This window comes from Cetorhinus maximus, chromosome 21 (assembly GCF_964194155.1).
Source record: "Cetorhinus maximus chromosome 21, sCetMax3.hap1.1, whole genome shotgun sequence".
In the NCBI taxonomy this organism is placed as follows: Eukaryota; Metazoa; Chordata; class Chondrichthyes; order Lamniformes; family Cetorhinidae; genus Cetorhinus; species Cetorhinus maximus.
Genome location: NC_135899.1, coordinates 24,897,806 through 24,909,249, shown reverse-complemented (window position 1 = coordinate 24,909,249; position 11,444 = coordinate 24,897,806). Strand labels below are relative to the sequence as shown.

Below are 11,444 nucleotides of genomic sequence, written 5' to 3'. Positions count from 1 at the left end.
GGAAGCGCCTGCCCCATTGGCAGGGATCAGATTGAGTGGCGGCCCGTCTGGGGGTCGGATTGGGCGGGCGGGCCGCTGGCGGGCCGCTCGCCCGGCTCTGCAAAGGCTGGGAATTTCCGGCGGCTGGGATTTCCGGCGGCCAGCTCGCTCTTTAAACCTCTCTCTCGCTCCTTTCAATAGGAGGCAATTGTTTTTTGATTCCGTTCCCTCCCCCTACCCCCACCCCACCCCCAAATTTCCTCTCTCCTGCATCCGTCCCTGGAAGGCAATGTCCGAGGCTAAAGCTCCGAGATTCAGCGACGAGGCGGTGGAGATCCTGGTGCAGCAGGTGAGGTCCCGCCAGGAAGTCTTCTACCCCTCGGACGGGAGGAGGATGCCCCGGCAGACCCTCCGCCAGGCCTGGGACGAGGTGGCCCTCAACGTGAACGCCAGGACTGAGATCATCAGGACGGGGCTGCAGTGCCGCAAGAAGTTCAACGACCTCACCAGGACAGCAAGGGTAAGTGGGACTTAAGCTGTGGTGGCTCCCTGTATCCGCTGTTAGGAGCCCTAACTTCGCTGTGGCTGAGGTCAAAATCCTGGAACTCCCTCCCTAACAGCACTGTGGGTGTACCTACACTACATGGACTGCAGCGGTTCAATAAGGCGGCTCACCCACCACCCTCTCCAGGGCAATTAGGGATGCCCTCGTAAATGCTGACCTAGCCCACATGCCCCGAACGAATACGTTTTTTAAAAAACTCCCCCGGGACCCCCACTGAGGGAGTGCAACACAGTCTGAAGTGCGTCTTCCTCATGATCCGTTAAAGCAAGTCACCTGGCCGTGAAAAACTCCCCCTACCAATTTTGAAGGGGAGCGGGGAAAAATATTTTCTCCTGACTCGCTCGCACAAGAACCTGCCTAATTTTGAACGCCTCTGTTCAATCTCTGCTCCGCAGAAGAAAATCCACAGCTTCTCCAGCCTCGGCACAAAGCTGAATGATCTCAGCCCTTGCTCCGTTCTGCTCAATCTCCTCCCTGAACCTTCTCCTGCAACGATCCCAGCTTCTCCAGTCTCTACACATAACCGAAGTTCCTCATCCCTGGTATCATTCCGGTGCATGGCGTCAGTTGGCAGCACTCTGGACTAGATGAGAAGGAATTTCTTCACTCGGAGGGCGGCGAATCTTTGGAATTCTCTACCCCAGAGGGCCGTGGAGGCACAGTCATTGAGTACGTTCGTGACAGGGATTGATAGATTTCTAGATAGTTAAAGATATCAAAGGGAATAGTGCGGGAAAATGACGTTGAGGTAGGAGGTCAGCCATGATTTAGTTAAATGGCAGAGCAGGCTCGAGGGGCTGAATGGCCAACTCCTGCTCCTATGTTCCTAAGGCCTCTGAATCAGGAGGCTGAGGATTCAAATTCCACTGCCTTGAGAACAATAAACTGGTTTTACACTCCGGTGCAGTGCCGAGGGAGCAAGAGTGGACCATTCAGCCCCTCGAGCCTGCCCTGCCATTCAGTATGATCATTCAGACTGACCTTCTGCCTCAGCTCCACTTTCCCACCCACACCCGTATCCCTCAATCTGCTGTGAGCTCAAAAGTGATCCACTGTGCGTCTATTCCAGCCTTCAACATACTCAACGACGGGGCACCTATGGGGGAGAGAATTCCTTCGATTCACAGACCTTTGAGTGAAAAATCTTCTTCTCATCTCCATACTAAGTAATCGACCCCTTATCCTGAGACTCCGCCCACCCCCCCCTCCCCAGCAACCAACAATGTTCTATGTTCTTCAGTCAGGGGGAAACCCCTCAGCGTCTACCCTGTCAAGCCCCTTCAGCGTTTTGAATGCTTCAAGTACTCATTCTTCTATAGTCGAACATAGCCCAATTTACTTGGCCTCTCAACATAGGACAAAGCAGGAACCAATCTAGCACCTCTGCCTCTGATGCAAGTATATCCTTCCTTCAATACAGAGAGGCAGTACTCCAGGTGTAATCTCACCAAAGCCCTGCACAGTTGTTGCACAATTGGAGGTGCCATCTTTCAGGTCAGATATCCAACCGAGGCCCTGGTAGGAGAATGGAAAAGATCCCATGGGACTATCTGGAAGATTGGGGAAGGGGAGGGTAGTTCTCCCAGTTGCCTTGGGGCCGATACCTATTCCTCAAATCGACATCACAGAAACAGATTGCCTGGTCAATATCACATTGCTGTTTGTTTGAGCTTGCTGTGTGTAAACTGGCCCCATTTCCTACATTACGACTGTGGTCGCCCTTTAAAAAAGTGCTTTGCTGGCTGTAAAGGGCACTCTGGGATGTCTGGTGGCTGTGAAAGACGCTATATAAATGCACACCTTTCTTCTCGTTTACAATAGTCGCGGATCAACAGGTCAACTTGGGGGTCCGAAATTTGTCGATTCGAGTCCCTCTCCAGAGACTTGAGGCCACAATCGAGGTGAATGCTGTGACCACTTTTGGGATGAGATGTTTCGCCATGGCCCTGCCCTCTAAATTGGTATAAAAGATCCCATTGCACTTTGGATCCCATTGGAAATCCTTGACGCCTTGGACCATTGCTTGCTCCAGAACGAACATCACTCGAAACACATTACCCGGTCACCGATCTCAAAGCGGGACCTTTGGCGTCATAAACATGGCTGCCACATTTCCTACATTGTTAACAGTAAACAGACGTCCAAAGTATGTCATAGGCTGGAGAGTGCTTTGGGGCGTCCTGGTGGTGCTATAGAAATGCAGGTTTCTCTTCCTTTATGTGGGCCAGGATTTTTTTGAATGGCCGGGTTTTCTGCCCCGCAACCCAAAGAGTCAAGGGGGAGTGCACCTCCGCCGAGTTTAACACTCCGAGGTGGGAGGCAGGACTTCGGCCCCTCACTCGGGAGGAAGTCCCGCCTCAGAGAGCTGATTGGCCGGCAGCCCTGTAGTCCCGGCAGTGCCAGAGGCAGGAATGGCCACTGCTGGGACTGCAAGGAGTCCCCACGGTCCAAGTCCCCAGGCCGGGTAAGTGCGAGAGGTCTCAGGTCAGGCAGGGGTCGGGAGGTCCCGGAGGATGGGGTGTGAGGGTGAAATGGGGGTATTGATGGGGAGAGGCTGGGGGGGAGGTGTTGGAGGGTTGGTGTGGGTCAGGACACCGGTGGGGGCAGACCTTGAGGGTGCAGGTGGCCAATGTTGAAAGGAATCTGTTGATGGAGGCGCATCCTCCCCTCCCCTTTCCTGACCAAAGCCTAAGGCAGGGTGACTTTCCAGGCTCCTCTCCTCCACCTCCCCTCGTGAACGCCCCCCTCCAGGCTGAAAATTGAGGCCGGGTGAGAAACGGTCCTTAAGTGGTCATGAATTGTCCACTTAAGGGTCTCAATTGGGGCAAGGTCTAGGCCTTGGATGTCCCACTGTATAATTGCGGACAGCTCAGGAAGAGCAGCGGGAAAGCCATCTGAGGAATTTTAGGGCCCCTCCCACCTATCCACACACCCCACCCTACTACCCCCTCCAACGCCCCCGCCACCCCACCCTGCCAACAAACCCACTGGCGGGGAACCATAATACCCTGCCCGCACAGTTCAATTGCGCCTCTGCTGTTTTTGCCGTCTCCGTAAACCAGGCTCTTAACTGCTTCCCTGCCTCTTCCCACAGGACAAGCTGGCCCACAAACCAAGGAAGAAGAGCTGCATTCAAGACCTCACCCAGATGGAGCAGGAAGCACTGGAGATCATGTGGACAGGCAGCAGGCGACGAATGCAGAGTGACATCGCTGGAGGACAATTGGCACAGGGTGCAGATCCATTTCTCTCTATCTCCTCCCTTTCCTTAACCAATCACACGGGGCGCTGCAGCACCCTGCAGTCACCTTTGTGCTGCCCACTCGTTCTCACCACTGCCTAACCTTCCCATTACGCACTGACGCTTTCCCCCTCTACCCCCTCTCTCTGTTCCAGGTCTGTACCATTACTTGGGCTCCGGCATGCAAGAGATGGATGGGGAACAACTGACGGGAAACGCATTGTCACCGCCCGCTGCAGCCTTCCAATACGCCAGCGGGGGATTCGGCGATGGACGGGATGGGCATTCAACGGGGTACACCCAGGGCGATTCATTCGGGGATGGTGCCCAGAAGCCGGGCTTGGCTGGAAGGAGGGTGTCGGGCGCGTGTGACCGGAGGGGCAGCTCTGACTCGAGCACCGCTGACGGGGGCGAGGATGTGGAGTTCAGTGGGCCAGCCTTCAAGAGGAAGATCTTCCACGTGCATCACCAGCTGCTCGAGGCGTTGGACAGCGTGTCCCGAAGCTGCCTCACTCTGTCCGAGAGGATGGAGGAGTCCGTCGCTGCCCTGGGCGGCCTCCTGCCGCAAGGCCTTGGCACCCTGCAGACCACCGTGGAGCGCGTGGTCAGCTCGGCCAATGCTGCTGCGACAACCCCCGACCGGCAGCCAGCAGCACCGGCGCTGGCATCGTTAATCGAGGCTCAAACCGGTGCCATTCAGGCCCTGGCCTGCACCGTCTCCTCCGGCTTGGAAAGGCTGGGGGTGCACATCGACAGGGGCTTTGGTCGTGTCGCCCATCTCCTGCAGTCTGCTGCCCCGCAGGCTGGCGCCGCGTCCCGGTCGCCCTGTGGGGGCGGCACTGCGAGGGTGGCAGATCCTGCCTTCTCGCGGGGAGGCAGCGCACCCATCCCCTCGGCCGTCCCTCAAGCAACAACTGCCCCGCAGCCAGGGAGAGGACGAGATCGGCCTGCAGTGACCACAGCGATGATAGTGCAGCCCACAGCCAAGTCCCTTCAAACCCGACCTCTGAGAGATCGCAGGCCGTGAACATCTCTTCAAACCTGAGTGATGACTATGGACACCGCACTCCTCCTGTTGAAACCACAGGGACGCCTTGCAGAAACATGAGAGTAGCAAAGAGCATTGACATCTTGTTCATATCGTTGGCTTCTAGCACTTGTATAAGCTGTTCATATATTAACCGTTGACATTCACACTTTGTAACACTGGGTTGATGTATTGTAAGAATTGAAGAAAGACTTGCATTTCTATAGCGCCCTTCCTGACCTTAGGATGTCCCCTAACCCTTAACAGCCAATGAAACACTTTCTGAGGTGTAGTCACTGTCGTGATGGAGGAAAGACGGCAGCCAATTTGTGCACGACAAGCTCCCACAGACAACCATGTGCAAATGACAAGATGATCGGTTTTAGTGATGTTGGTTGAGGGATAAATTTTAGAAAGGACACTAGGGGAACTTTCCCTCCTACCCCCCACCCACCCCGAAGATGAGGCTGTGTGTGAGTGTGAGATTATAATTATGACAGTACCCAACAGAGAGAGAGATTGCTGAAAGTGAGGGTGTGTGTGTATCTGTGTGAGTGAGACAATTCTCCACCCTCCACTTTGAATGGGAGAACCGTCAAACCATCGCTTGTTTGTCCAGCAAGGTGGATAAAGGGGAACCTGTAGATGTGCACATGGATTTCCTAAAGGCATTTGATAAAGTGCCATGTCAAAGGTTACTACACAAGGTAAGAGAACATGGTGTAGGGTAACATATTAGCATGGATAAAGGATTGGATAGCTATCAGGAAGCAGAGAGTAGGGCTAAATGGGTCTTTTTCGGGTTGGCAATCTGTAACAAGCAGAGTGCCACGGGCCTCAACTATTATCTACATCAGTGACTTGGATGAAGGGACTGAAAGTGTGGTAGCTAAATTAGCTGATGACACCAAGGTAGGTAGGGAGGTAAGTTGACAAGAGGAGGTAGAGAGCCTACAAAGGGATAGACACAGGTTAAATGAGTGGGCAAAAATTTGGAGATAGAGTTGTAAAATGTGAACTTGTCCACTTTGGCAAAAAGAATAAGAAAGTAGTATACTACTTAAATGGAGAGAGATTGCAGAACTCGGTGGTACAGAGGGATCTGGGCGTCCTGGTACATGAATCACAACAAGTTAGTATGCAGGCACAGCAAGTGATTAGGAACGCAAGTAGAATGTTGGTGTTTATTGCAAGTGGAATGGAATATAAAAGTAGGGAACTTTTGCTGCAGCTGTACAGGGCCTTGGCAAGACCACAATTGGAGCACTGTGTACAGTTTTGGTCTCTTTATTTGAAAAAAGATTTAATTCCATTAGAAGCAGTTCACAGAAGGTTCACTCGATCAATCCAGGGATGGAGGGCTTATCTTAGATCAACCTTATCAAAGGTTGAACAGGTTAGGCCTATACCCATTGGAGTTTAGAAGAATGAGAGGTGATCTTATTGAAACATATAAGATCCTAAGGGGGCTTGAAAGGGTGGGTACTGGGAGGATGTTTTCACTTTTGGGGAGACTGGAACTAGGGGATGCAGTTTGAGAATAAGAGGTCTATCTGTTAGGACTGAGATGAGGAGAATTTTTTTTTTCTCAAAGCATCGTTAGTCTGTGGAATTCTCTTCCCAGAAAGCAGTGGAGGCTGGCCTACTGAATTTATTCAAAGCAAAGTTAGGCAAATTTTTGATGAAGAAGGGAGTCGAGGGTTATGAGGGGCAGACAGGAAAGTGGAGTTGAGACCACAGCCAGATCAGTTGTGATCTTATTGAATGGTGGAGTAGACTCAAAGGGCCGAATGGCCTATTCCTGCTCCTAAGCCCTATGTCCCTGTGAAGCCAGCTCCACAAGCATTCGGGAAAAACTTCTGCAAAATCAACTTTGATGGGCTGAAGACCGTGTCGAGTTGGTCAAAGAACGCCAGGTCCTGTTGTCTTAACTCTCAAATGGCCAGTGTTCCAGGGGTGGACAAAGAAAACACGACAAAGACACTCGGAAGCTCTCCTCGATTTGCAGCAGCTTCAGCCTTAATGACAGGGAGGAGCTTGCGACCCCGCCATTCAAAATGGCGGCAACTTGTTCATCAAGTTGCAACGCACTTTGAGCCCCAATGTTTTAATGTGGAGGCAGAGAGAGAAAGAAAAGTAAGCAGATCCTGCACTCGGGATCCCACGGGAGCTCTGGGGCCTAGAATCGGCCTGTTCAGTCACGTGGCAGAACCGCGCAACCCTGAATACACGTCATCTTCAGATCGAGGGACAGCAGACGACGGGATGACAATGTTATTGAGATTGCTCAAGGTGAGGTTTTGTGTGTGTGTGTGTGTGTGTGTGTGTGTGAGATAATGACAGTATTCCACTTTGCAAAGCATTTTATTGTTAAGATGGTTCTCTTTCATGAAATTGTTTTGAATGATCACAGGTGAATGCGTTGAAACAAGAACAGAAAGTTTACTTTGCATTGCATTGTTGCTGTGAGAGGCGCGTCAGGTGGTTTTGGAGAATGGGTACCATTCAATAGAAGTAATCTCATGCCTCGGACCCGATGGCGCATAGCTAAAAGATCATTATAGACAGTTAGTGAGGCCCGTCTCCAGTGCCAGTTGCATTTTAATTACCACTTTGAACGTATTTGGCCCTGAAATCCTGCCCCCACCAAGCCACGAAGCAAGCTCTTCACCACTCATTCCATCAGGAACATTTCAAGAACCCCTAAGTTCAAAATGTTCAAAGATCTGTACACAGCCTCAAACTGATTGTGTCAAATCATTGAATTCCTGTTGACAACTCACCTGTCCTCGGTGGCCCGGCAATGTTAGCACTCACGGTCTGTGTTACCTCCTCCCACGCCAACACGCTGACTGCTCACAATGTTGCAAGCACCATGTTGATGATAATCTGCAGACATTTCACCTCTGCCTCATTGAAGAGCCAGTTGAGGCCTTCATCCATAAAGTTATAACCATCTCCTCCTCTGGTTTATCCCCTGCGCTGCCAACTTCTCTACTATAAGAGCACAGCCCTCTTTTAAAACTCTTCATTTTACTTTCTTCAGTTTTTTTTACAGACTGACCAATGCACTCTGCCACACAAAGTTTTTAGGAGTTTTATCAAAGTGTTTACAAGTTTTTTTTCCAAAGAGTTCCGTTAAAACACTCTAAAATAAAGGTAAAATACTGCGGATGCTGGAAATCTGAAACAAAAACAAAAAAAATGCTGGAAAAACTCAGCAGGTCTGACAGCATCTGTGGAGAGAAAGACAGAGTTAACGTTTCGAGTCCGTATGGCTCTTCTTCAGAGCTAAAGGGAAGTAAAAATGTGATGAAATTTATACTGATTGAGGGGGCCGGGGCTGGTGAATCTGGATAGAAGGCCAGTGATAGGTGGAGGCAAAGGAGAGATTGTGAAAGATGTCATAGACAAAAGGTCAAAGGGCTGTTAATAGTGGTGGTGCTGGCTAAAGGAGGTGCTAATGGTGATATTAAGAGTGGAAAGCAGATTGTGATAATGGCTGGACCAGGGTAAGCGCTCTGGAGAGTGACAGGTGGCCCTAGTGGGGGTGGAGTTGGGGGGAGGGGACGGTGGTGGGAAAAAAGATAGAAAAGGCTAAAAGCTGGGGATAAAACAATGAATAAAAATGGAAATGAATTTTAAAAATAAGTGTGAAAAAAATAAAAATGAATAAAAAAAGGGTGGGGATCAAAAAGGGGTGGGGATGGAGGAAAGAGTTCATTGTCTGATGTTGTTTAACTCAGTGTTAAGTCTGGAAGGCTGTAAAGTGCCTAATCGGAAGATGAGGTGCTGTTCCTCCAGTTTGCGTTGAGCTTCACTGGAACAAGGACAGACATGTGGGCATGAGAGCAGGGTGGAGTGTTGAAATCGAAAGCGACAGGGAGGTCTGGGTCATGCTTGTGGACAGAATGAAGGTGTTCCGCAAAGCAGTCAGCCAGTCTGCGTTTGGTCTCTCCAACACCTTCGGTCTGTCCATAAGCATGACCCAAACCTCCCTGTCGTTTGCCATTTCAACACTCCACCCTGCTCTCATGCCCACATGTCTGTCCTTGGCTTGCTGCATTGTTCCAGTGAAGCTCAACGCAAACTGGAGGAACAGCACCTCATCTTCCGACTAGGCACTTTACAGCCTTCCGGACTGAATATTGAGCTCAACAACTTCAGACCATGAACTCTCTCCTCCATCCCCACCCTCTTTTTATTCACCCCCCTTTTCTCTTATTCATTTTTAATTTTAATTTTTTATTTATTTACTCCCACTTATTTTCATTATTATTATTTTTTAAATTCATTAAAATTTTTATTCATTGTTTTATCCCCAGCTTTTAGCCTTTTCGATCTTTTTTCCCAGCACCATCCCATCTCCCCACCCACCCCCACTAGGGCCATCTGTCACTTTCCACTTAACCTGGTCCGGCCATTATCACAATCTGCTTTCCACTCTTAATATCACCGTTAGCAGATCCTTTAGCCAGCACCACCTATATTAACAACCCTTTGACCTTTTGTTTCCGACACCCTTCACTATCTCTCCTTTGCCTCTACCTATCGCTGGCCTTCTATCCAGCTTTACCTGTCCCACCCCCCTTAAACTGTATAAATTTCACCACATTTCCACTTCCCTTTCGCTCTGAAGAAGAATCATACGGATTCGAAACGTTAACTCTGTCTTTCTCTCCACAAATGCTATCAGACCTGCTGAGTTTTTCCAGAATTTTTTGCTTCTTTTAAAACACTGTTCACCTCTACCTCGACACTGAACTTGTGGCTGTGTTGATGTTCCTGTCAGTTTTGCTCACTGCTCCATGTCCTCCTATTGAATCCCTGATTGATTTCCCCTGCATGCATGTAGTAGCGTACATCCTCCAACAGAGGGTGGCGTTGCACCACTTTAATCACAAGATAGAGAAACAGGCGTGAGGGAGAGATGATCTGACCCTTTCTTAATTCATTCAACCAGAGACAAAAGATGTGCAATTGAAACAAGTGACATTTTGTCTCAGCGGAAACCCCTTTCTGCCAGAATTCTGAGGCAGTCATTGCTGAACTTCAAGTAAACCTGAGGCGCTTAGTGACAGACTTTTAACGCAATCTGTGTTAATTATCTATTCCCCTACTTTGCAAAGCGCTGCAATGTACATTGGTCCAAGTTGATAAAATTATTAAGAGATGGTGGCGTGGTGGTGATGTCACTGGACTGGCAATCTAGGGGCCCAGGTTAATGCTCTGGGATTCAATTAATAAATATGGAATATAAAGCTAGTCTCAGTAACCATGAAACTATCACGATTGTCATAAAATCCCATTTGGTTCACTAATGTCCTTTTAGGGAAGGAAACCTGCCACCCTTTCCCAATCTGGCCTTTCCTGTGACTCCAGACTCTCAGCAATGTGGTTTGACTCTTAGCTGCCCTCAGAAATGGCCCAGCAATCCACTCAGTTCAAGGGCAATTAGGGGTGGGCAACAGATGCTGGTCTTGCTATTGATGCCCACATCGTATAAAAACAATAATTTTTTTATTACAGCTAATGCAGGTCTTCCCAAGCCGTGGGTCACAACCAGTGCAATTTTGGGGTCACGTGGTCCGAGGCAGCAATGGCGGCCGTGAAGGATTGGACTGCTTTCCGGCAGATGTGAGGCCCCTTTAAACCCTTGGGTTGTTTTTTTTTGTTGGTGGTCATGGCTTAATGGACTGCTCTCTGAGGCCGGATTGCTATGGCCGCAAACAAAACAACCTGTGAATGGGCAGGTGTTTGTTTTATTTTGGACAAACCTTGACACAACAGCTCCCTGCACAAAGGAGATGGTGGGGAGGGGGCGCAGTGAAGGAGAGAGGGAGATGGGGGGATGAAAGAGAGAAAGAGATGGGGGGGATGAAGGAGAGAAAGAGATGGGGGGATGAAGGAGAGAAAGAGATGGGGAGGCTAAAGGAGAGTAGGAGATAAGGTTGAAGGAGTGGGAAGATGGAGCTATATGAGGGCACGATGGGGCTGAATGATGGGAAATTGGAGGGGTGAAAGAGGGGGGAGATGGAGGGGTGAAGGAGGGGGGAGATGGAGGAGTGAAGGAGGGGGGAGATGGGAGTGAAGGAGGGGGGAAATGGAGGAGTGAAGAAGGAAGGAGATGGGAGTGAAGGAGGGGGTAGATGGAGGAGTGAAGAAGGGGGGAGATGGGAGTGAAGAAGGAAGGGGATGGGAGTGAAGGAGGAGGGAGATGGAGGAGTGAAGGAGGGGGGAGATGGGAGTGAAGAAGGAAGGAGATGGGAGTGAAGAAGGAAGGAGACGGAGGAGTGAAGGAGGGGGGAGACGGAGGAGTGAAGGAGGGGGGAGACGGAGGAGTGAAGGAGGGGGGAGACGGGGGAGTGAAGGAGGGGGGAGACGGGGGAGTGAAGGAGGGGGGAGACGGGGGAGTGAAGGAGGGGGGAGACGGGGGAGTGAAGGAGGGGGGAGACGGGGGAGTGAAGGAGGGGGGAGACGGGGGAGTGAAGGAGGGGGGAGACGGGGGAGTGAAGGAGGGGGGAGACGGGGGAGTGAAGGAGGGGGGAGACGGGGGAGTGAAGGAGGGGGGAGACGGGGGAGTGAAGGAGGGGGGAGACGGGGGAGTGAAGGAGGGGGGAGACGGGGGAGTG

At 50.7% G+C, this 11,444-nt stretch overlaps 1 protein-coding gene across 1 annotated transcript; it reads left to right on the top strand.

Moving 5' to 3' along the window:
• The first annotated feature begins 265 nt into the window (after window positions 1-265).
• Window positions 266-8,086, top strand: LOC144695758 (uncharacterized). Its single transcript, XM_078566731.1, has 3 exons — window positions 266-499; window positions 3,639-3,777; window positions 3,941-8,086. Exons 1-3 carry the CDS (start codon window positions 269-271, stop codon window positions 4,810-4,812), a joined length of 1,242 nt encoding a protein of 413 aa, XP_078422857.1. The 5' UTR covers window positions 266-268; the 3' UTR covers window positions 4,813-8,086.
• The last annotated feature ends 3,358 nt before the right edge of the window (window positions 8,087-11,444 follow it).

Bases quoted from the DNA above. Each gene is read 5' to 3' on its own strand.
- LOC144695758 (XM_078566731.1), top strand. From the start codon at position 269: ATGTCCGAGGCTAAAGCTCCGAGATTCAGCGACGAGGCGGTGGAGATC. The intron at 500-3,638 runs GTAAGTGGGACT...CTCTTCCCACAG, and splicing joins ACCTCACCAGGACAGCAAGG to GACAAGCTGGCCCACAAACC. The intron at 3,778-3,940 runs GTGCAGATCCAT...TCTCTGTTCCAG, and splicing joins TGGAGGACAATTGGCACAGG to GTCTGTACCATTACTTGGGC.